At 38.2% G+C, this 26598-nt stretch overlaps 1 protein-coding gene across 1 annotated transcript in view; it reads right to left on the reverse strand.

Annotated features, from left to right (window-relative positions):
- Window positions 1-5641: 5641 nt before the first annotated feature.
- LOC310940253 (ras-specific guanine nucleotide-releasing factor 2) overlaps window positions 5642-26598 on the reverse strand; it is a gene marked incomplete at both ends in the record, with an annotated part of 39945 nt that continues 18988 nt past the window's right edge. The window contains 23 exons of the mRNA XM_083905184.1: window positions 5642-5744; window positions 6522-6529; window positions 9336-9404; window positions 9487-9604; window positions 9709-9788; window positions 10173-10370; window positions 10461-10545; window positions 11288-11391; window positions 11768-11828; window positions 11921-12033; window positions 13418-13524; window positions 14227-14316; window positions 15057-15185; window positions 17200-17684; window positions 18683-18775; window positions 19901-20149; window positions 20460-20542; window positions 21357-21493; window positions 21973-22039; window positions 22139-22299; window positions 23346-23464; window positions 23544-23653; window positions 23779-23972. Coding sequence (XP_083761310.1) covers window positions 5642-5744; window positions 6522-6529; window positions 9336-9404; window positions 9487-9604; window positions 9709-9788; window positions 10173-10370; window positions 10461-10545; window positions 11288-11391; window positions 11768-11828; window positions 11921-12033; window positions 13418-13524; window positions 14227-14316; window positions 15057-15185; window positions 17200-17684; window positions 18683-18775; window positions 19901-20149; window positions 20460-20542; window positions 21357-21493; window positions 21973-22039; window positions 22139-22299; window positions 23346-23464; window positions 23544-23653; window positions 23779-23972 — 2963 coding nt within the window. The remainder of the gene's footprint in view (window positions 5745-6521; window positions 6530-9335; window positions 9405-9486; window positions 9605-9708; window positions 9789-10172; window positions 10371-10460; window positions 10546-11287; window positions 11392-11767; window positions 11829-11920; window positions 12034-13417; window positions 13525-14226; window positions 14317-15056; window positions 15186-17199; window positions 17685-18682; window positions 18776-19900; window positions 20150-20459; window positions 20543-21356; window positions 21494-21972; window positions 22040-22138; window positions 22300-23345; window positions 23465-23543; window positions 23654-23778; window positions 23973-26598) is intronic.

The following is a 26598-nucleotide window of genomic DNA, read 5'->3' on the forward strand; positions in this document are numbered from 1 at the left end:
AATGTGACAATTTTTTGAAAAAAATAAATTGGTCCAAAATTTGACAAAAACGACATACTATACTATGTCGTCCAAAATCTGACCATTTTTTTGAAAAACGTTTTTTTGGTCCAAAACTTGACAAAAACATCATACTATACTATATAATAGGTCCTACTATACTATGTCGTCCATAATGTGACCATTTTTTGAAAAAAAAAATTGGTCCAAAATTTGACAAAAACGACATACTATACTAAGTCGTCCAAAACCTGACCATTTTTTTGAAAAACGTTTTTTTGGTCCAAAACTTGACAAAAACGTCATACTATACTATGTGGTACGTCCTACTATACTAAGTCGTCCATAATGTGACCATTTTTTGAAAAAAAAAATTGGTCCAAAATTTGACAAAAACGACATACTATACTATGTCGTCCAAAATCTGACCATTTTTTTGAAAAACGTTTTTTTGGTCCAAAACTTGACAAAAACGTCATACTATACTATATAATAGGTCCTACTATACTATGTCGTCCATAATGTGACCATTTTTTGAAAAAAAAAATTGGTCCAAAATTTGACAAAAACGACATACTATACTATGTCGTCCAAAATCTGACCATTTTTTTGAAAAACTTTTTTTGGTCCAAAACTTGACAAAAAAGTCATACTATACTATGTAGTACGTCCTACTATACTATGTCGTCCATAATGTGACCATTTTTTGAAAAAAAAAATTGCTCCAAAATTGGACAAAAACGACATACTATACTATGTCGTCCAAAATCTGACCATTTTTTTGAAAAACGTTTTTTTGGTCCAAAACTTGACAAAAACGTCATACTATACTATGTAGTACGTCCTACTATACTATGTCGTCCATAATGTGACCATTTTTTGAAAAAAAAAATTGGTCCAAAATTTGACAAAAACGACATACTATACTATGTCGTCCAAAATCTGACCATTTTTTTGAAAAACTTTTTTTGGTCCAAAACTTGACAAAAACGTCATACTATACTATGTAGTACGTCCTACTATACTATGTCGTCCATAATGTGACAATTTTTTGAAAAGAAAAATGCTCCAAAATTTGACAAAAACGACATACCATTTATTTGAAAAACGTTTTTTTGGTCTAAAACTTGACAAAAACGTCCTACTATACTATGTCGTCCAAAATCTGACCATTTTTTTGAAAAACGTTTTTTTGGTCCAAAACTTGAGAAAAACGTCATACTATACTATGTGGTACGTCCTACTATACTATGTCGTCCATAATGTGACCATTTTTTGAAAAAAAAAATTGGTCCAAAATTTGACAAAAATGACATACTATACTATGTTGTCCAAAATCTGACCATTTTTTTGAAAAACGTTTTTTTGGTCCAAAACTTGACAAAAACGTCCACTATACTATGTAGTAGGTCCTACTTTCCTATGTCGTCCATAATGTGACCATTTTTTGAAAAAAAAAATTGGTCAAAAATTTGACAAAAACGACATACTATACTATGTCGTCCAAAATCTGACCATTTTTTTGAAAAACGTTTTTTTGGTCCAAAACTTGACAAAAATGTCATACTTTACTATGTAGTACGTCCTACTATACTATGTCGTCCATAATGTGACCATTTTTTGAAAAAAAAAATTGGTCCAAAATTTGACAAAAACGACATACTATACTATGTCGTCCATAATGTGACCATTTTTTGAAAAAAAAAAATTGGTCCAAAATTTGACAAAAACGACATACCATTTATTTGAAAAACGTTTTTTTGGTCCAAAACTTGACAAAAACGTCATACTATACTATGTAGTACGTCCTACTATACTTTGTCGTCCAAAATCTGACCATTTTTTTGAAAAACGTTTTTTTGGTCCAAAACTTGACAAAAACGTCATACTATACTATGTAGTACGTCCTACTATACTATGTAGTACGTCCTACTATACTATGTCGTCCATAATGTGACCATTTTTTGAAAAAAAGAATTGGGTCAAAAATTTGACAAAAACGACATACTATACTATGTCGTCCAAAATCTGACCATTTTTTTGAAAAACGTTTTTTTGGTCCAAAACTTGACAAAAACGTCATACTATACTATGTGGTACGTCCTACTATACTATGTCGTCCATAATGTGACCATTTTTTGGAAAAAAAAATTGGTCCAAAATTTGACAAAAACGACATACTATACTATGTCGTCCAAAATCTGACCATTTTTTTGAAAAACGTTTTTTTGTCGTCCAAAACTTGACAAAAACGTCATACTATACTATGTGGTACGTCCTACTATACTATGTCGTCCATAATGTGACCATTTTTTGAAAAAAAAAATTGGTCCAAAATTTGACAAAAACGACATACTATATACTATGTTGTCCAAAATCTGAAATTTTTTTGAAAATCATTTTTTTGGCCCAAAGCTTGACAAAAACGTCATACTATACTATGTAGTACGTCATACTATACTATATCTCCAAAATGTGACAATTTTTAGAAAAAAAAAATTTGGTCCAAAATTTGACAAAAACGACATACTATACTATGTAGTCGTCCAAAATCTGACAATTTTTTTGAAAATAATTTTTTAAGCCCAAATTGAGATCAAGACGTTATACTAAACTATGTCATTCGTGTAATTTTCATGGTTGGTGTAGTGGTTTGCGCTTAGGCCTTTCATGCAAGATGATACCTTTAACTGGGTTCGAACCCCAGTTGGAACATGCTGCTAAAATTTGACCAAAAAGTCATACTATAGTATGTCGTTGACCTCAATGTAACACTTGACTATTTAGTCCAAAATATGTCAATTTTTTTGAAACAAAAATGTGGTCCCAAATTTGACAAAAACGACATACTATACTATGTCGTCCAAAATCTGATCATTTTTTTGAAAACCATTTTTTTGGTCCAGAACTTGACAAAAACGTCATACTATACTATGTAGTACGTCATACTATACTATATCTCCAAAATGTGACAATTTTTAGAAAAAAAAAATTTGGTCCAAAATTTGACAAAAACGACATACTATATATACTGTCGTCCAAAATCTGACAATTTTTTTTAAAACCATTTTTTTGGTCCAGAACTTGACAAAAACGTCATACTATACTATGTAGTATGTCATACGAAACTGTCTCCAAAATGTGACAATTTTTAGAAAAAAAAAATTGGTCCAAAATTTGACAAAAACGACATACTATACTATGTCGTCCAAAATCTGACCATTTTTTTGAAAATCATTTTTTTGGTCCAAAACTTGGAAATTGGAAAAAATTGTAGACATTTTTTTTTTTTGCCAAAAATGTGACCAAAACGTCATACTATACTATGTCATCCAACTCAATGTTATACGAGACTATTTCGTACAAATCTGACAATTTTTTGAAAAAATCATTTAGTCCAAAATTTGACAAAAACGACATACTATACTGTATACTGTTTTGTTGTCCAAAATCTGACAATTTTTTTGAAAAACGTTTTATTGGTCCAAAACTTGAAAAAAACGTCATACTATACTATGTAGTATGTCATACAATACTATGTCCTCCAAAATGTGACAATTTTTAGAAAAAACTAATTTGGTCCAAAATATGACAAAAATGTCATACTATACTATGTCGTCCAAAATCTGACAATTTTTTTGAAAAACGTTTTATTGGTCCAAAACTTGACATGTATTACATCATACAATACTATATCTCCAAATTGTGACAATTTTTAGAAATTAAAAATTTAGTCCAAAATTTGACAAAAACGACATACTATACTATGTCGTCCAAAATCAGACAATTTTTTGGAAAATCATTTTTTAACCCCCGACTGTGATCAAGAGGTGATACTAAACCATGTAGTCCATGTCATTCTCATGGTTGGTGTCGTGGTTTGTGCTCAGGCCTTTGATGCACGATGATACCTTTAACTGGGTTCGAACCCCAGTTGGAACATGCTGCTAAAATTTGACCAAAAAGACATACTATAGTATGTCGTCGACCTCAATGTCATACTAGACTATTTCGTCCAAAATCTGACCTTTAAAAAAAAAAAAAAAAGAAAAAAAAAGATTTGGTCCAAAATTTGGCAAAAACGTCATACTATACTATGTCGTTGACCTCAATGTAACACTTGACTATTATCCTATGAAGTTTTTGACCAAATTTGGATGACATACTATACTATGACGTTTTTGACCAATTTTGGACGACATACTATACTATGACATTTTTAACCATTATTTTTGGACGACATATAATCCTATGACGTTTTTGACCATTTTTGGACGACATAGTATAGTAGTACGTACCACATACTATAGTATGACGTTTTTGTCATGTTTTGGACCAAAAAAATGTTTTACAAAAAAATTATCCCATTTTGGACTACGTAGTATAGTATGATGTTTTTTGTCAAATTTTGGACCAAATTTCTGGACCATTTTTGGGTGAAATACTATACTATGATGACAGAACATGTAAACTATGAAGGTATATTTGGTGCAAAAGTCACAAGCACATGTAACTGCAGATTTCACATGCGCAAACTAAAGTCACAAATGTGTAACCGTAAAGTTGAAGTTGTACATGAAAGTCACAAACTTGTAACCGTAAAGTTGAAGTTGTAAATTTTTTTTTTATACCTTGTTAACACAAATCCTTATTACAGGTACACAAATCCGTATTACTGGTACACAAATCCTTGTTACAGGTACACAACTACAAGTCAATTGATAAAAGTGCTCGAATCTGCTTCTCCGAGTTTCAGATACTTTTTCTCCTCGCGCTAGGTGGTATAAGTGGTGCAAAAGGATTTGTAACGTGTGCACGCTGAGCGAATCGATCGATAAGAAAACAAGGCTTAGAGTGGGCGGGGCTAAGGGAAGCTCTCTGCTGAGTTTTGAGTGACAGCTCGGAGTCGCAGATTCACGACATTGAAAGTGTCAAATATACGAGTAAATAAAGTCGCAGATTTATGAGATTAAAAGTAAATTTCCATTTTATTAAATATATAGACTCACGCCCACCATTTCTCCCGCTGTTTATGTGTTTTATACATATGAACCGTATCTATATCAGTTCAGTCTGTGGGCTCCCGGCTGCCTCGCTGGAGGATCATCCAGCTGCAGCCCCGGAGACCAACACCCTGGTCTGACAATACTGGATTTTTTCCCTAAAAACTGTATTTACACACCGAAACGACGGGAGTGGTTTGACGGAAGTGATTTTTTTTTTATTTAACGAAGGAAGAATATAAAAGTACGTTAGCCTGTCCATGTGCTTAATATATTGAGTATAAATACCACAAGTATCTCCCCACGGAGCTCCACGTTTATACTTTTTTCAACTTTTTACACATTAAACACACTATTTAGATTAATAATAACTGTTTTTTATTACACCCTGGAGCACCACAGCAGGGACAACGACCACCACCTACCCGCCTCCCTGGAGCCCCAGAGCGGATACAACAAGCACCACATACACACACCCTGGAGCTCCGCTGTTATACATTTTTTTCACCTTTTCACACTATTAACTAATCAAACCTTGTAAGATATCAAGGTTTCTTCCCTCTACTACTACTCACTTACTGTTGTAAGTTTATTTGTAAAACTAACTAAAGAAAATAAAGTTAAAAAATTAAAATCTGTCACGCCAGTGTGTTGTTGTCACTACTGTTGTCGCTACGCTTGGCGAGACACGGCACTCTCCTCCGCCTCTCCTCAGAGATAGGTGCGCGATCACGGCTTTGTCTGGGCGAAGAAAAAAAGTAAATTAATCAGTTAAACACTGTTGATTTCTTCTCATGGAGCCGATATTAAAACTATTCTGGTTGAGTAAATGTCTGTCAGTCAGCTGGTGAAGGCAGGTTATCCAGCCGCTGTTTAGACATTCACCCGGCTGCCTTGCGCGAGGCAGCCGGGAGCACACAGACTGAACTGATATAGATACGGTTCATATGTATAAAACACATAAACAGCGGGAGAAATGGTGGGCGTGAGTCTATATATTTAATAAAATGGAAATGTACTTTTAATCTCATAAATCTGCGACTTTATTTTCTCGTATATTTGACACTTTTAATGTCGTGAATCTGCGACTCCGAGCTGTCACTCAAAACTCAGCAGAGAGCTTCCTAAGCCCTTATCGATCGATTCGCTCGGCGTGCACAAGTTACAAATCATTTTGCACCACTTATACCACCTAGCGCGAGGAGAAAAAGTATCTGAAACTTGTAGAAGCAGATTCGAGCACTTGTATCAATTGACTTGTAGTTGTGTACCTGTAAAAAGGATTTGTGTACCTGTAATAAGGATTTGTGTTAACAAGGTATAACATTTTTTTTACAACTTCACGGTTACACATTTGTGACTTTAGTTTGCGCATGTGAAATCTGCAGTTACATGTGCTTGTGACTTTCGCACCAAATATACCTTCATAGTAAACCTGCAGACATGCACCTGTTCTAACCAGGCCTCGAACCCATGACCTCCTGCTCCAAAGCCAAGTGTGCTAACCACTGCACTAACTGTTTGGCCTGTTTTGCAGGACAGATTTTGTCAAATAGTTCATCTATCAGTCAACTGTTCTATTATTGAAAGTCTTGTTTGATTGAAGCACACAAGGACAAATAGCTTGTGGTAACAATTTTTGGGCGACATAATATAGTATGACGTTTTTGACCTTTTAAGATGACATACTATGGTATGATGTTTTTGACCAATTTTGGACGACATACTGTACTATGACTTTTTTGTCAAATTTTGGATGACAAAATAAGTTATGACTTTTTTGTAAAATTTTGGACATCATATTATACTACGATAACAGAACACTGTGTGTTAGTCTATACAATTGGGAAAACATGTGATACCGGTGACATTCACCTGTTTTATCCAGGCCTCGAACCCATGACCTCCTGCTCCAAAGCCAAGTGTGCTAACCACTACACTAACTGTTTGGCCTGTCCTGCAGGACAGATAAAGCTAATACTTTGTCTGTAAGTAAACTGTTCTATCATAGAAAGTCTTCCAAATGTTAGAAGCACACAAGGACAAATAGCTCGTCATTTTTGTACGACATACTATACTATGACGTTTATGACCAATTTTGGACCAAATTTTTTTTTCAAAAATGGTCACATTTTGGACGACATAGTATAGTATGACGTACTGCATAGTATAGTGTGACGTTTTTGTCAAGTTTTGGACCAAAAATCCCAGAATGCATTTCGGCGGAACATAGCAGGATAAAATACAAATATAAACCTTGAAATGATTTGAGGCGAGAAATTAGTCATTTAGAGTCTAAACATGTGGTTTGTGCAATAAGATATGACGTATTTATAGTTTGACAGCGGCGCTGTCGGAGGTGATCAGCTCCGCCTCTGCAAACGCTCGGTGCGCACAGGGCCCGGCACAGAACATCGTTACCTCGGCCTGTCCTGATGAAATGATCTGCTGGTTCAGACGGCTCCGTCATTACATACTTGGTGTGATCCATAGATTTGTTGTTGACATGTTGTTTTGTTTTTAATGCAAACGTTTTGACCTGACAGTGTGAACTTTTGTATAATATTAATGTTAGATTTATTGTTACTTTGAATTTTAGATTTATATTAAAGTCGCACTGTCATTGTATATGTATTTACATATAATGGACATTATTTTATAGTGTATAAAATATTTAAAATATAAATAACAACAATATATGTATTTATTAAAAGTATTTTATATGTTCATTCATCAACACTGTAGGTGGCGGTAATGAGGCTTAAGTGCTTCGCGCCACCCACCATTCAAACGGTAGAATAAAGAAGTACGTGGCATACAGCCTGTGTGTCTATCACATTGGGAGAACATGTAAACCTGCAGACATGCACCTGTTCTAACCAGGCCTCGAACCCATGACCTCCTGCTCCAAATCCAAGTGTGCTAACCACTACACTAACTGTTTGGCCTGTCTTGCAGGACAGATTTTGTCAAATAGTTCATCTATCAGTCAACTGTTCTATTATAGAAAGTCTTCCAAATGTTTGAAGCACACAAGGACAAATAGCTCGTCGTTACCATTTTTGGACGACATACTATACTATGACGTTTTTGACCATTTTTAACCATTTTTAGACGACATACTATACCATGACGTTTTTGACCATTTTTGGACGACATACTATACTATGACATTTTTCAAATTTTTTGGATGACATACTGTACTATGATAATATCATAGTACAGTATGTCATCCAAAAACACACTCAGTCCACTGTGTGTGTGTCTATCACATTGGGAGAACATTTAAAACTGCTTTGTCATAATATAAAAAAAGCCCTTCATTTATTCATTTGATTAAGTTTTCATATCGTATGGTTTACTGATAGTAATGCCGTTCCCGAGATGCCACATGACAGTGCTTTGGTGTGCTCGTACACAGTTGTGAAGACACTTTGAGAAATACTATTTTTGTGGACTTTTTATGGCCTTTATTAAAAAAACTATAGAGTAAAAAATCTATAAAAGCCGGTGTCCATGTCTCGAGGTGTCCTGTGGACAGTGTTATAGGCCTCTTTTACTATTGTGTTCAATGGGACAATTGCTTTTTGGGCCGCATGAGTATTTTTTGTTGCAGTAACCAGAGTGGCCACCATGACAAAATTGTCTTCAAGGCAGAGGGGGCGGTGCTCTATCCAGATCTTATAATACTTTCATGGGCCCAAAAATCAATTTTCCCATTGACCACAATAGTAAAAGAGATGCCTGTGTTTTATTTATTTATTTATTGTGCATTAGCGCAAAAAAGTGTGAATATGTATGTTAAAATATAGAAATATGAGGGCAAAATATGTTTTTGCGCGAGCTAGAATATATGAACATGAAAGTAAAAAGATGAATGTGTGAGTTAAAAATCTACAATTATGAAAGTAAAAAAAATGTAAGTATGTGAAGGAGAATGTATGTATGTGAGTGTGCTGGAATGAATAACTGTATGTATGTAGAAACCCAGATCCCAGAAAAACATAAAAATGCAAAACAAAAATCTTGGGAATGGGGTTTGCATATACAGTGTACTGTATTTGTGTTTGTATGGATGAAAGTGTGTATGTACGTGTATATGCATTTGCACCATGGGGACAAATGATTTTTGAATTGAATTGTATGTTTAACATACTGCAAAGCAGATACACATTTCCAAAGCAAAAGCCCTATGACAAAGAGATTTACAAAAATCCTATCACATCAGCAGGTGGCATAATTGTTTTAATCTGTCTTGTACAAGAGAAAATTATTTGTGATGCTTTTGAGAGAAAGGGGAATTAAAGCCAACATATTTACAGAAAATAGTACCTTGGGTTGAAGTTCTATTCTGTACGGAGTCTGCTGGAACTGACGGATCTCTCTGATGATGTGAGAAATCTAAGGACAATGTGAAATTGGCAATTAATGCAGTGTATGTGCACACCTGATATACTGTCTATCCCAAATGGTAAGAGCCTACCATCCTCATTTTGGAGAAGTTAACAAGGCCTTCCTCAGTAAAGTTGGGTGTTCCCTCCTCAATAAAGGCCAGATCTGTTAGATACATTCCTAGATAGGGTACACACGGAGGGTTGCAACTGCAGAGAGATGGTGGAAAGGAATAATATGCATAAGACATTAAATCAAATCAAATGAAGTAATTTTCTTATTTATGGGGAAAATAATTCGATCAAAATCTGACTTTTTCAGAGTTTCCCTCAGATTTTTAAACCTTCCCTCAGAGGACACGGTCTTCTGAAGTTTGTCCATCAGGGCTTTAGTCTGAAAAAGAACAAATACATATTTACATTTTTTTTTTTTTTTATAAAGACTATTGTGAACAACGCAAGCAGGTCCATTAACCAGAAAACCACTTGCCCTTAATAAAAGATGATGATAATAAAAATGAGAAAATGAAATTTGCCTTAGTTCTGAAGAGGGAGAGACAGACTGTCTGGTGATTGGATGATTGTGGCTTTAATTGATTTAGTTTTAAAAGAGGGCAGTGACAGATAAATGCCTTTCTTTCATTGTTCTCTAATAATTCTGCCATTACCGAGACAAAATCTTATCCCATTATGCTTATAGCCAAACTCTTTCTGACAAGTTGCTTTTTTACGTGCTGATTTTAGAATTTAAAAGAGGACATTTGGACTATCATTCCACCTGTTTGCTGATTTTCGCCCAGGTCTTCTTCAAACGGTAGATGGCACTGCGATTGAGTGCGGATGTGATCTCCAGTACTCCGTTGTAGTTGTTGAGGCAGCGACAGATGTCGGCCACAGCCACCCACTTCTCTATGGAGTTGGCCCTCGAGCCCACATCGGTGTGGGTCATAATCTGCGATGCCACCAGGTTGCTCATCTTAAAACACGACAAGAGAAAGTACAGTATATGTACCAAACTGTGATGTAAGGAACAACTAAACGCTTAAAGAGACTGGAAGATGCTTACATCATTGAAGTGTTGGCTGGTTTTCATGATGTAAGGCGTCCTCTCTGTCTTATCAACCTTCATCCAGCCTTGGCCGAGGAACTCTCTTAAAGAGGAAAGAGAGAAACGCATTGTGAGACTCAATGAGATCAAAAACATGTCACCACTGTAATTTACATAAGATGAGACTTCTTTATTTCTTGAACTAACTGAGCACTATGGTCTCTTATCAAAGCTATTGAGAGATATGTAAAGTAAACGATATGGACACAATTATTTGACCACATCTGTTGGGTTTTGAATTCAGGCTTTGGTCTCTAGGGCCCTCATCTCCAATTAAGGACAATCTTAACTCTTCAGCATACCGAGACATTTTGGACCATTCTTTGTTTCCAACTTTGGGGCAACAGTTTGAGGAAGACCCTTTTTTTGTTCCATGATTGTGCCCCAGTGCACGGAGCAATTGGTGCGGAAGAGCTTGACTGGCCCTGACCTCAACCCCATCGAGCGCCTTTGAGATGAACTGGAACAGAGATTGTGAGACAGGCCTTCTCGTCCAACATCAGTGCCTGACCTCATAAAAGTTTTTTCCTCTAAGGTGAGAGAAACTGCACAGATTAAAGGTCCAGTGCATAAGAATTGTCGTCTTACTCCTTGGTGGCACAAGATGATAGAATAAAATAAATATAGGGTATAGGGTAGTATATTTGACTTCTGCCAAATTGCCAATACATCCTTATAAATGGTACGAAATGGACTCAAAATGAGCAGTGTCGATACATTTAAAAAAAAGAATAATTTTTGTCCAAATGTAAAACACAGTATGACGGTATCATTAGAGGACTGACTCGTAAGGAATGCTCCTAAAGACAATGTGATCCAACAGAGTGATCTGTTCAGCCAGCTCCATTGCAGAGAGAGACTCAAAGCACTCTGCCTTCGGACAGTCCGCCTAAATAAATAAACACACAAACAGAGAAAACAAGAGTCATAAATGAACACCAACACAACCACCGAGGAGATATATGTATCTAATAAAGAGACTGGTTATGAAGAATATGCTTCATGACATCTGACATCAAGACAGTGATGGTGAGGAGTGAGTAACAGAGGCTTTTTCATGTCGTTGTGGGTTTTTAGAGCGTAAATAAACTGTGACTTCTATTACCAAATAAAACAGAGTAACCCCATAGCGAGCATTAAATATAAAACAATATGTTTTTAAGTGATTGTGGCTTAATCCAACAGAGTAATAACAAGATAATCATGACAAGATGTTTTCAATGAGCTACGAAATTCTTGTTTTGTTGTTGAAATAAATGTATAACCATTTGTAAGATGTCCTCTATTCTCAGCTGGGCATCGTCCTGCTCGTCTTGAGAAAGGGCACTAGAAGATGGAGAAGGAGGATAGTTGTCACTATGTTTTAAATTCGATTTCGGTGATTGATACGAACATCATTGTGTGTGCGTGTGCTGCACCTTAGTATGTTGGCAGTAGCTTTCCTCTCCTGAGGCAGAAGGTCTGGATCTCTGAGCACCTCCTCCAGGAGACAGATCACTGACATCTTCAGCTCCCCGTTCATCTCAAAGTCCTATAAACGAGTACAAATTATATTCTATACTCTTAAAAAAAAAAAAAAAAAAAACCTTCATAAACATTTGAGGGAAAATCCAGAGACATGTACAACATCCTTAAGCTCAACTTGAGTCTGATCTGAACTCTAAAATCGGACCTAGGTCGTCTCCAACAAAGTGGTGAGGGCTCATATCTTTATTTTCTCTCTTATAAAATCGAAAACACAAATTTTAATTTTTCAATTATTATGACAGATTTCAATCTTTTCAATAGTGTCATGAAATAATTTGTAAAATATTTTATATTTATTGGGTTATTTGATATAATGTAACCACTGTAACTATGGTATTTACTATAGTTCAAACAATGTTAGTTTCTGGGCGAGGCGCAGCAAACCCTGAAGTTTTAGTGACTATTTAATTTGGTTTATATGGTAAAAAAATTCACATGAAAAAACTCTAAATGGTGCAAAACATTTACTTCATGATCCACAAACTCTGACGTATTTCCACATTTCACAAATTGAATCCGATTTTAACCATTTTGAGTACTTTTAGCTCAAGTGTGCTTATATAGCTGGTGAAAATGAAAAAATGGTGTATGTTGTGCTGAAAAAAAAAGGATGCAAGACCGTCTATATTGCATATTCTTTTAGCCTCTGTATATACTATACGTTTTAATGGAAAAAAGGCAGCTGAAATGCTCTGTGTTCTAAGAGTTAATTAAAGGATTCTAATGATGAATCAGCTCTAAAAGATACGAGACAAACAGATACAAATGTATTGCATGTAATGATAGAGGTGGCTTCATTCACTGCCCGTCTTATCAATTAGTAATTACTGCTGTTTCTTTGTACTCGTCATCTTCCTGAAACTCTTCAAACCATTTCCTCCTCTCTTCTGTTCTTTTCCCTTTCCATCAAAATCTGAAGGTCAGTTTTAACAAGCTCTTTGTTCATGTCGTCCTCAAAAGAAAAATGTAAGCGGCTGGTTATGTGTGTTTGTGTCTCGCCTGTGTGTGTGTTAATAAGCCCTTTAAAGCTGACCTGTCATCACGGCGTTTTGTATTATTGAGGAAAAATACATCAAACAGATCAATGCAGTTAGAGCGTGAGGACCCCGGTGCAGGGGAGTCAGCCAATTACCTTCATATTCAGTTCATTAGCGGCAATGCTGCCCGTTTAGCACAAGAGTGGGTAGGTGGACCGGGGCAGTCCAATTGACAAGGCAACAATAAGCAGTACGTGTTTGTGTTTGTGTGCATGGGCTTGTTTACAGACGCGAGCGAGAGCAACGGAGCAAAAAGAGAGAGAGAGAGACGCACCAGAGACGCGCTGGCTTTAATGAGACCACAGGCTTGATCGCAGCAGCAAATAAAAAACACGAGACAAACAGACAGACCTGGGAGTGTTTGGAGACCCAGTGGCGCAGCACATTAAGAACCCTGTTGGTCGCAGCTCGGCGGATGATGAACTCTTTGTCGCACGTTCTTTCAGAGTTAGTAAACACTGAAAAAAGGAGAGGAATATCGAAGATGTTATTTGTGCGTGATACTGTAAAACGTTCACTGAGGACATGTGGCTTTAAGTTGTTTGGGAATGCTTCTTTAAACCGTCAAAATGTTGTATATGTATTTGTATTTTGTCTTTCTTTTATCCATCCCAGTTAATGCTGCTGTTACAGAGCTTATATCTTCCCGGTCTGGGATTCATCCATCCATCTATCCATCAGCTTTTAGAGTTTAGTTACCTGTCACTGCACTCAGGACAATACACAGATAAACACTTTTCTACTGTAGTTCTTCTTACAAATATGAATTCCTCTGTTTACAAAAATATGTAATCCAGAGTAAGTTTTTTTTCCCCCAGAATAAATGTTTCAAGCATCACCGATTCACATACTTTCTATTGAACTGGGTCAGCATCAGAAACTTGACCTGGCTTTTGGCTTAATAAAGAACTCTCTGTTTGGAATGATGTCGAACTTTAGCCAAATATATCTAAATGTCAGTGTTTCAGCTGCTTAGAAATACAAATGTGCATAATGTTAGATGTTTTAGATAAAATAAACACACACAGAGACACGTTTGTGCCAGACTGCATTAATTTGGACATTCAAGCCTTATCCCAAACATAGTACAGATGCTTGTCGATTGTGTGTGTGTGTGTGTGTGTGTGTGTGTGTGTGTGTGTGCACGTGCGTGCGTGCACCTGGTGGTGAGCCATGTCCTGCTGCAGCTGTTGCGATGGCAAAGGCAGAGGCTGGAGAGACTGGGCAGCGTGAGTTCTCCCCTGACTGGGCTGCAGAGACACAAACATGGAATTACAATTATCATCATCATCATCATCATCACGACCAACAATACTGTCATCATTTTCACCAATGCATATTATCATTATTACTATTATTATAATAATTATTATTATTTTGTTGAGGAACCATTTGTGAACATAACTTTACAATTCTCAAAACATTGAATTAAAATGTCCACAAATGGAAATTCCTCTGTGTAATATGACTTTAATATAACCCTGAATGTCAAATAGGCTTTAATATTACATTTAAATTTCATCTCTATGACCTAAAAACAGTAGATATCAATATACAGACTATGTATAGTATGGGCCTTCTATATAACAGTAACATTTTAAATATTACATTGATTCTATTTCATTTCATATCTATTCTCTTCTATTTCCAACTTAGACAAAAGTTCTACTAAGGGTTATTGGCAATTTTCTTTTGCTGTTGTCTAGACAAAGAAAAGGTTATCCGGCTAACTGATTGTTTCCGACTTTATAGCAAGAAAAAAAAGCCTAATGTGCTTTGTGTAATCTGAAGCCTAGTGTGCTCGTGTAATTTGTTTAGGAAGGAACAAATAACTTAACCACATTTTGACTCATTGTAAACGGACACAGAAACGTCATCCTAGACCTTCACAATGGATTAGTTTCAAGTGCATTTACAATAAAGAGTAATAGATCCCACTTAATCCCATTCTCAGTTCCCTGCACACACACACAAGCACACACACTCTTACCTCCAGGCTGTCTGTAGCGGAGGTGTCGAGGTGTGGAAGGAGAGCGACACGGAGACAAGTCTCCTGCATCACTGCTCTGAGAAGACTCGGGGTTGGTGATTTTCTCCAGTGACACTGACTCCAGCACGGCTAGAAAGAGAAAGACGAGAGGGACGAGTGTAATAAAACAATGCTGCTGCTGCTGATGATGGTGATGATGAGTATGGTCTTTAATGCTGCTGATCTACTGGAGAGAAACCTTTAACTGCAGTTAAATTCACTGCTAGGTAAGTGTAGTGGCAATATTTCAGTTGGTCCTTCATTTTTGAATCAAAAACACCTCTGTAATTTAAGAGTGAGAGGAAAAAAAATCTCTCCTCAGACATGCAGTGTAGAGATAAAACTCCAGTAACTTTCCGTCGACAACACAATCCTAGTGTCACTATTTACAACATTCAGTGACTCCATCATGCCTTGCATCTGTGTTCACTACTTATGCACTTTCCTTAAAGGCACCGTATGTAAGAATGTGGCCAAAAACGGTTACTACACTCAAATTCAAAATACCGAGGTCTTTTAGGTTTTCGTTTTCTCCCCCATTGTAGCTCAGACGTAACTGGCAACCCGTGGTTGCTCGGCAGCTGAGACTCTACTGACTGCAATGGTTGGTAGACGGCGGTAGGTGGCGCCACATGTCAAAACATGATTTCAAAACATAAACATGATTTGCGGTCTGCAAAAAAAATGTTTTTCATGCAAATATTTTGGCTGTACTGTTGTTGTTGGTGAGTTCAGTTTGTTATATGAACATTATTCCTGAGTCTCTGTGACATATTAGTAGGATTTTATGGCCAGTTGCTTTAGATTTATTACATAATGCACCTTTAAATGTGTCACTCACCCATTCTAATATTTGGTCCTAAAAAGTGTTAACATCACATAATATACCAAATATACTCTATAGATAACAGAATAGCGATGTAAATATGCATTTTTGCTTGGATATAACTTAAAAGATGCAGATAGACTGACCTTACAACACTGCAAGAGGACTCACCTGATGATTTCAATATCTGCTCATAACATCACAGCTTATTGATGAATAAGGAAAGATTGATATGCAAACAACTGTGCATGCATAGAGTGGACACTACTGCAAATACACAGATGTATTATATAGAGTTTAAGAAAGAAGACAGTGAGCAGAGGAGGTGAAGGTGAACACTAATGGTTCTTGTAGTGAGCAGATGTGTCTCTCACTCACTTGTTCGTGGAGCTGTACTTTTAAGCTTTGAGTGTCATGTATTTGTACAGCCTAACCAAAGTCTTATCCTTCACTATAATCATTTCATGCAGCCTAAACCTGTTGATAATCAAACCACAATTCAAATCTGTGCTTCTGCCTCATTAGGACCAGGCTTTAGTCTCCATGTACAATTGGTCCTACGACTGGTTTATGCCAGAAAAGGTCCTAAAAAGGTAAGAAATACAAATATACACGCATACACCGACTCTGCATGTGTGCACAGGCTAATGAGCTGCTTCATGCAGCTTCTCCCCGAACATACTGCTCCAGATGGCCTGACAATTTAACGGAGTCTGTTTGACACCATTATTAGAAGTCAAGGAGATGACGTTAACTGACCGTGTGCCTGTTCTGCTCTTACTGAGAACACTTCAAACTGTGTCATGTGATGAGTGACCCCGAGCTCATCGCCTGTCAGTACGCCAACGAGGCTCCTTATGTGGATGTCGTTAAAACCACATCCAGTTCGTCATAGCAGCAACAGAAGACACCATTAATATTCTGATTGAATCTGTAGGGTCATGTGAAGAAATGTTCTTTTCCTTGAAACATTTGTAAATTAAGTGGAGCCTGTGCTGTACTGCATTTTGAACCTCAGCTGGAGAATTACATTCATATACCATCACTGTATACCAGTGAAATCCCTTGGCATCAATTTTCACTATCAATTTGACATGGCAAAAAGCAAGGCTCATCTAAGCTCATCTACTACAGATTTCCAAAATAAACTGTTTAATTTGATCCGACGATCAAATTTAATTTGAGGCCAGTATTTCTTACTTTCTTAGCTCTGAATTTTTTGTCATTTTTTCCTGACTTCTCATCTGGCCGCACGGATGTGTAGATGCTGTAATGTACCTCTGCGAATGCTCCGTCGCAGTTTCCCGCAGAAAGGGTCAATCCTGGGGGCGTCCTCTCCCTCCGCGGTCGGTCCAGGAATCTGCTCCGGTGACGAAGGACTTGGAGGAACTTGGTCTTGTTGTGGCTTGGAGTTGTTGGGTGGAGGCGAGGTGGAGGAAGGCAGGGGAGGAGAGGTGGCTGGAGTCGGAGTCAGAGGCGTCGGGGTCTGTGGGGTGTGGGCGGAAGTGGGACTACTAGCGGCAGACTGAGAAGTGTGATTAGCGCCGGGGTTTGAGAGCGGACTGGTGAGGTCGAGGCCTCCGACCTTGGCGGTGATGGGGGAGTGGAGGGAAAGCTTTCGTGTTCTGACAGGGGAGTTGGTGCGTGACGGGATGGACAAAGGAGGAGGAGACGAGAACTTGCGGCACAGACGAGGAGATTTGTCGTTTGAGTGCTCACTGTTTCGGTTATTCTGATTGGTGGCAAAGAATAGCTCCAAGGACCTGAAAGGGGGAAAAAACAACAACAAAGTTAGTTTTTTTCGTTTTTTGTTTTTTAAAAAGCAACAAAAAGAGAGTATAATTCCTTTCTAATGTCCATTTTGCTATCAATATTACAAAGAATTGTGTTACATTTAACATCAAATGTGAGGCTTTGGCTTGTTTGGTTACCCACAGTGACTAATAATGAGGGTGCACATAATATGCAAACCATGATTTTAGAGCCTGTGCCAAGAGCAGCAACGCGACAGTCAACAACAACACAGAAAATTGAATCGAGAAAAAGATTAGCAATACATTTAAAAATGTGTTATTCAATGGGCTATGAAAGTGCAAACGTTTTAATCAACAAGCATTTGCACTGTCTGGTTCATGGCGGCATTAACACCGATCAGAGAGTCGCACGTTTGCAGCTACATCAAGGGAGGACTAACCATGCATAGATAAACACAGCCATCATTTCATCACATAAGCCTGTTTTTATAGCAGGAAATAGAAGGAAGAAGAAAACATTCTTCGTTCTGAAAGAGGAGGCATAGGAAAGGAGGAAAGGATGGGAATGTGTTTGTAAATGACAGGGGGGAAAAAAAGAAATAGGCACAAGAATTATGGTTAATAGATGAACACAAAGCAGACGAGGAGAGGGATGACAAAGAGGATCATATGGATACAAAGGAGGAAAAAGCAGCCTTGAAGAAGTGATGCTCCAGTGAAAAAACATGCTACAGACCAGATTGCCTTTCCTTCTCCCATTCATATCTGCAGTTTAATATAGCATGTTTCAAACTGGTGCAGTAACAAGCCATCCATCCATCCACCTTCTACCGCTTATCAGAGGTCGGGTGCAGCAACAAGCCCTTCGATTTTAAATGAAGTAAAGGGGGATAGTCATGCATTTCTGGAGTCTCAAGAATCGGACCAAGACCAGAGGATTAAGAGTAAGAACAGTCAGGAGAAGGAGAGAGGCAGTAAGAAGAGAGAGCGGTAGAGGAGTTGGTTACTTGGACTGATCCATGGCTATCTTCTTGATCTTCAGACTGTAGTCAGGACACATGGATGAGATGGACAAACGGTCAAATGAGTGGTACTGCGGCCTGCAAACGGAGGGGACACGAAGAGATGGATCGACACAGAAAAAAAAGATTAAATGGATGGGTGGGTGATGATTGAATTGAGACATGAAACAATTCCAGGAGGAGGATTTGACAGTGATAAAAAGTGGTTTGAGGGAGGACGATCGTGAGGATGATAAATAAATCTCTTTGAAGAAGTAGAAGAAGAAGAAAGGTGTGCTTGAGAAGCAGAGGTAGCGTGTTAGTCAGAGAACAGCAGTGTCCAAGGCATATATTGACCAAACAGGGGAAAAATCTGGTGCAAAAAAAAACTCGGTGTTCACATTTCTGCATGTCTACCCTTACATACAGAGACTCTCTAACATGCAGGATCAGGACGGGGGAACACGAATATAAACATTATATTTAAAAGACATGGCTGGGCAGCGACAGAAAAAGTTCAAACGTGAACCTTAAAAATCATTTTGAGTTCAAAATAAACAGCCTAGAAGAGCATCGGACCATCTGAAGTGATTACTGTGTGATGGGATATTCAAGTAGCTTATAAAGAAATACTGTGTCACGTAAAATTAGTTTGAGCAAAACTGTTTTCAGCTGTGCTAACATAAGTGCACAAGGGTTTTCTAATCATCCAATAGCCTTCTAACGCGATAAGCAAACACATTGTACTATTAGAACACTGGAGAGATGGTTGCTGGAAATGGGCCTCTATACACCTATGTACATATTCCATTAAAAACCAGACTTTTGCAGCTAGAATAGTCGTTTACCACATTAACAATGTATAGATTGTATTTCTGATTCATTTAATGTTATATTCAGTGAAAAAAAGTGTTTTTCCTTCAAAAATAAGGACATTTCTAAGTGACCCCAAACTTTTGAACGGTATAGTGTAGGTAGGTAGGCACATATCAGACCCCCAGAAAATTAGGTTTGCTAATAAACCACTCTCAGAACAATTATATAATGCCACTTGAGTATACTTGTGTTTCTATGAACACAAAATCACACACACATGGTCATTAGAAGAAGTAAAAGTACTATCACAGGTACATGTACATGTGAGTATGCCATTACCTCCTTAGTAGCTATGAATGTGTATGTTAGGTGTGATGTCTGTGTTTGGGTGTGTATGCACTGTATGACCTGATGGGGATGGAGGAAAAGGGCTTCTTGTAGATGTCGGCCAGCTTGTCCATGACCACAGTTGCTGTGGTGAAGATCCTGTATGTGTGCAGGAAGGTGTTGAGGAAGTCTATAGAGAGAAACCGCAGGTCGGTCAGCCTCTCCAGGAGCCGATCCACGCTGGCGTAACGGATCTGGGGGACCTTGCAGGAGTTGAGCGTCTTGCTGAAGCAAATGTCAACATCATCTTTATGGAGACGCACATCGGATCTGATGGATACACACGTACACACACATACACATACACATAACCAAGCATGGGTGACTGTTGTGCTTGGAAGCAAGGGAAGTTTATGAAAAGGTAGCCGAGCAAAAAAATAATCCAAGTACAAAAGAGAAATTAATATAAAACCCACATATTTCAACACGAGGCTCAAAATATGATCGTCAAGCATATTTCAAAAATAAATGAATAAAAAAAAACAAAGCAGAATAATTAACCGTACATCAACACAAATGTTTTACCCAGATATGCTGATATGTGATGAGTGTTCCTCCTCACACACACAAACATGCTTACTTGATCATATGAGGCACAGTGACTTTGGAGTTCTCCTCGAACACACTGGTCATCAAGCCATTGCAGCGGATATTATCGATACACTGCGAAGACGGTGAGACAAGGATGGTAAATAGAGCAAATGAGGTCATTCAATACGGCTGATTTGTGTAGTCTGTAGTTTAAAAACAACAACAACAACAACTATCAAGAAAATTTGAGCTGGAGGAGGTGGAGACGTATTAGCCATCATTGTGTGTGATCATAAAGGCTTGATATGCAACATTAAATACTTTGAAATGAATATGAATCCTGATGGGAAGTCAGTGTAAGGAATGTATATTAGATGTAATATGTTATCTGGTGATCTGAGAGAAGAGGAGTAGCATTCTGGACCATTTGTAGAGGTTTCAGAGGGAAAGTCCTAAGTCCAGGAAGCATTAATAACAGACCTGTTGTGTGTACTTTCCTAGTTTAAGAAAAAATGTATCAATGTAATGTTGTAAATGAAAATTAACAGGGAAAACATTGCCAGTGATAACAGTAAAAGGAGCCAAATACTATATGTGTAATATAGCTATAGTCTTGGCTCCTTTTCCCTGTTTTTTATTCATTCTGAAATACTATTTCAGTCGATCAGTCATGTGTAATTTAGTCACTTACGAGAGCAAAGGAGTATTTTACACTGTCAGTGCGTTCGTTATTCCCGTCTGATGTGCTTGTACCGGTGGTTGTGTCTGTTTGTGAAGTACTGAGGCACTGACTGAACATGCCCCTGGAGAACTGCACCCGTGTTTGTGTTTACTTATCACTAAGCCTTCTCAATGCCCACAGGAGACGATGCTTTCTCTGTTTGGAGGTTCTTGTTATTCTGTCTGTCTGGGTCTGGGCGTGTTTGTGCGATGTCGTGTCAGTCACCTGGCTAATATCGCTGGTCCACGCGGCCTTCTCCTGACGTGACGGTGCCAGTAAGACAACGGTGAATGCAGGCGAGTCTGACGGCTCCACCACAAGCTTAAAGTCCAGCTGACCAAAAACTTGACCGCCAACTTTAGCTGCATGATAGAGGGGGAAATTAGCTCTTTAAAACACAACAGATATTTAATGATACATTCATATACACAGTAGAAATGCAAACACACACACACACACACACACACACACACACACACACACACACACAGAGGGTTAATTAAGCAGACCCACCCACTATCTCCAATGCACGTTCCCCTGAGGCTTAAGTGTTATTACATGTGCGTGTGCGTGCACGCAGGTGTTTGATCATCAACAGCCTCTTTATTTGCTAAATGAATATGCAGGAAAAAATCATAATGGATCTATTAAGTCAAAAGATCAAACCCTGACATTTCAAAGGGGTGAGAATCTGATATTTAAAGGGAAGTAATTTCTCAACACTTATTGTCTGAGACCTAATTAACCTCTGTGAGTGTTGAAGTGACTACACGAGCCAATAATAGACGCCGGTGTGTGTCAACCAACATGGACTCACTGCTTTCTGCAGTAGTGAACTTACACTCCTCATCACTGGCATCTGGCTCCTCAATTAGTGTGCAGTCAATTAGGGACAAAACTCCACCTTGCTGCAACATTGTAAGAAAAACAATTATATACATTTTTATTGGCATTTTGGACAACAAGTGCTATTGATTTTTTTTTAATCAATTCATAGTTAACGTCACCTTGAGAAGGTGCAGTTTTCCCCCGGAGCTGCGAGTGCAAACGAGGAAGTGTTTGGTGAAGAGGAAACACTGCCTTTCCCCTTCCTTCTTCAGAGAGAGGGAACCCAGGCGGACTTTACTTAGCTTCCCTCGCTCCACCGACGGCAGCTGGATCAGAGAGCCTGGACAGCAGGAGGGACACAGGATTACCTTTCATTTCATTGAGCTAATGCTAAGCTGACGTTTGGGTTGACTGAGAGGTGGCAGTGGCACAAAGGCAAATCTTTAAAATCTTCAAAACATGTCCGTCACGAATTGTCAGAGCTATCGTTTGCGCTTTATCTCCTGACGTGTGACCACAGCAGGGAAAATCCCAATCTACTCTCCTGTGTGGTTGAACATGTATTGTCAATACTGCACACTGTGATTTGAATTACTCGATAATTAGTAGACTATATGCTGTGTTTATGGCATGGGGTCTCAAAGTCAAATGAACTGGGGGCCGCATGAGCTTCAAGACTAATAAGGAATGGTTAGCCAAGTGTTTATAATACAACAATTTATAATAATTTCTAAATAAAGGTGTTTGTTTTGATACATAACGATATGATTCACAATTAAAAAACTATAAACATATTTATCATGCAAAATTAATCAATAATAAATATAAAAATGGTAATGGTAAATTCAATTTCTGTCTCAGAGCTAAAACTGCCCATCACCCTATACCTGCTGAACACAGAATACCAGGTCCTTTGTGTATTGTGTCTAGCCTGAACTGACACCTTCTTGCAACATCCGCAGGGAGTCGGCTCCCCGATACCTACAGTAGACAAAGAGGTGTGAAAAATCCGCCTGGAATGGCAAACCCTTTGTCTATTGGAGGAATGCAAAAGGGGAGCTGCATAGCTACGCCCTGAAAAGGTAGATTCCTTGCCTATTGGAGGAATTCAAAAGAGGAGTTGCTCAGGTATAAATGTGGAGGGCACACTTTGCTCTGGGTCTTTCTCCAGCTAGGATCACCCCTGTGAAGATTGACCTTTTCTTTGCAACGTAAGGAAACGTTTTCTAGAAGTTCCACATCAATGAATCCATACACGATCTTTACAGAGTTGTGCTCCCCTCACATGGTAAAACAGTATGTAAGGTTACAGTGGCTGAGTTCAGCCACAGCACCGTGAGTTGTAACTAAGCCTGACTTTTTTGTTGTGGGCCGATGAAAACTCACCCTGCCTCACGAAGGTCTGGCTGGTGTCCAGTAGGATGTCACAGCCCTCCACTATCATCCTCTCTATGGCCAGGTTCTTCCGAATGTTCTCCGTGTCACTCACCTCATCGTGCATCACTCTGGAACATACACAAATATGTAAGTTTATACAGACTTCAATATCGAAAATATAACTATTCCAAACAACTGGATACACACCTGGACAGTTCCTCTAGTTTGGACTTGGCAAATTCCAGACTTTTGCGCTCCACATGCTCATGAGGTGTGTGCGCCAGTAACTCGTGCAAGGTGATGATGTAGCGAGGAATCTTTCAGGAGGGAAGAGCAATGTGGTTTATATAATGTCAATAGATTGAGACAAAAAAATTTATATAAAAACTAGTGCTTACATTTGTACAAGAGCATGTTTGTGAAAGGCAATGTGTGGTGGTACCTGGAACATGGGGTATGTGAGGAAGGTCTCGAGCATTCTCCCCTCACAGGCAGCGTTGGACTCGTACTGTTTCAGCAGCTTGTCAAAGTCTCTGTTCTGTTTGCAGTTGGCCAAAACCTGCAGACTGTACTGATGGTTTCTCACAAACTCCTGATAGATGTTCAGCATGGGCAGCAGGATGTCAAACAGGTCAGCTGGAAACAGGAGCACACACATGCAAAGGTTATAAGGCACTTTAAAAACCTTGTTTCTTGTTGTGTCTGCAGCAGGACAACGATGCATAAGATTAGGGATGTGAATCTTAGGGTGGCTCACAATCCCATTCCATTACGATTCTTAGGCTCACAATTTGATCTAAAATCGATTCTCAATTCAAAGAATTCTCGATTCAAACGATTGTTGATACAATGCATAGTGTGTTAAGGCAAATTATGGCATCAAAACAATACAATTTGTATAAGATAATGGGATAATGTGATCACAGGCAAACTTAAGACAAAAGTTAACATTTATTCATTCAAAACAAATAAAAACTTACTGTACAAAAAATAAAATTTCATTATTACAACCTTAGATTAGCTGCCTTTTTCTCCCAGAAGTTACAAAAATAAACTGTACACAAATAACACAAATTGGTGTTTTGTGTGGTTTTTCAAAATAGAAACTGATGATAACAATAAAAAAAAAAAATCAAAAGTAGTTTTTCGAAGTTTATGAATCGATTCAGAATCATGGGGGATGGGAATCGATTTTTTTTCCCCACCCCTACATAACATACAGACAGAACCATGAGGAACTTATTAACAATAAGTCTATATACCAGGGTTTCTCACTCCTGGTCCTGAGGAGCCACTGTCCTGCATGTTTTAGGTGTTTCCTTGCTGATGAAAATGATAAATGAGTACAAGTACTTAGATTTATACTCGATGACCACTTGACCTTTAAGGTACATTATCCAAAATCGAGTCAGGAAACTTCGACTAAAAGTAAGGTTTTACTTTATGAAGAAGGTGTGCTTCTCTCCTGCCACAAGGAAGAAGATGGTTGAGGCTACTTTCCTTCCCCTTATTGATTACAGTGATTTTTTTTTATACATGCACGCCCCTACCAAATATCTGCACCTACTAGATTCTGCTTATCTTTATTACAGGGTGCAAACCCCAAACGCATCATTGCACCCTATATAATCTCCTCCTTAGCTCAGTGCAGGGTAACCCGCTAGTGTTTATGTATTAAATCTATCATTGGGATGTTGAATCCATATCTATGTAGGTTTATGTCCTTCAAGTCCAGCACTCGTTCACTGCGTTCTAATGTTAGTCTCCAGCTCTCTGTGCCTAGGGCTCGCACAGAGCTGGGGTAAGCGAGCATTTAGAATCTCAGCCCCTTCTGCCTGGAACTTGCTGCAGAGTGACCTAAAATTGGAGAACCTGATCTCCTTTGGGCAATTTAAAGTGCAAGTGAAGGGTCTCGAGGCAACCTGTTCCTGCTCGGTCTGACATGTACTGTTTTTATTTTTATTTATTGTGATTTTCATTGTATTTTATTGTGCGTACTGTTTTATGTGCAACTTTTATGGTGGCCTTCTTGGCCAGGGCTCCTTCGGAAAAAAAAGAGACTTGTTCTCAAATGACTTCCCTGGTAAAAAAATAAAATCATAATAAAAAAATAACTTTTAAGTGTAAGATCAGCCTTTTGACAGCCTCAGAGGTTCACCGGCTACATTTCACAGCTCAACAGAAGGTGTGAGTCAATTAGCAAGTCGATATAAACACTTGTTCATTCACAATTTCATTCAAACCTGATGAGTTTTGACAGAGATTTTCAACATGTTGTCAATTATAAGAGATAAGGATTTCTTGAATTTCTTTTTGACTTTCTGGATCTGTATAGCACATGATAGTTATAGTTATTGTTATTACCATTTTATATAAGCGTGACAAAATTCACCTGATCTGTTAAGATGTCACTGAGCTATACACGTGCAAAATTGTTGATTTAAATCATAATCCAGATCTGAATGAAACTTGGCAGAAATGTGACCTTTTACATGACCTTTTAAAGGATTTCTTGAAAATTAAATTTGTTGGTGATGTCATCAGTGGGTAGATTATTTATCTTTTTTAATGGGAATATTCTTGGGTGACCGTGTACCCATCAGGAGAAAAATCCATCACACAAAGGAAGTTGCTGATTGCGGGACAAACAAACCTTGGTGCTCCAGTATTTACAGCAGCAGTGATGACTTAAAATGATGATTTAAAAATGTATATTAGTTAAAACAATTTAAGCATGAATTTCTCAAAACAAAAGGTTTCCTAATTCACTACAGAGACCAAAATGATTGGACCATGAGACCTTTTTTATAACGACAATGCCCTCAAAAGAATGAAAGGGTCAAAATCACGGTGTTTTGTCAAAAGTCTACATTCGGCATCAGCCTGAAGAAGCAAGGGAGTCAGATAAGGATGACATGTTTATCCAGTGCTCCCTTTTCTCCATTAAATGCGTCGTGAGGTTTGCGGTGACGTCTTTCAGCAGTCTGTCTCCTAGGTGAACCTTATCTGTTGAGGCTGCTACTGTTTTAGCAGGTGAAATCACGGGGATCCTTTCTGGGGCGAGCAGTCATTGTCTGTCAAGACAATAAATGTGTGTGTTGCAGACTGAGATAGGGAAGTAAGTGCGTGTGTGTGTGCGTGTGCGTGTGAATGGGGCAGAAGGCTGTCAAGGCTGACATTTGAATGAAAAAAAAACAAGGACAACTGAAAAACTGACCTTGATGTCACTGAGTGGATGCAGAGCAGAGGCTACCGTGTTTAT

The sequence above is a fragment of the Microchirus variegatus genome, assembly GCF_963457635.1.
Source record: "Microchirus variegatus genome assembly, chromosome: 18".
In the NCBI taxonomy this organism is placed as follows: domain Eukaryota; kingdom Metazoa; phylum Chordata; class Actinopteri; order Pleuronectiformes; family Soleidae; genus Microchirus; species Microchirus variegatus.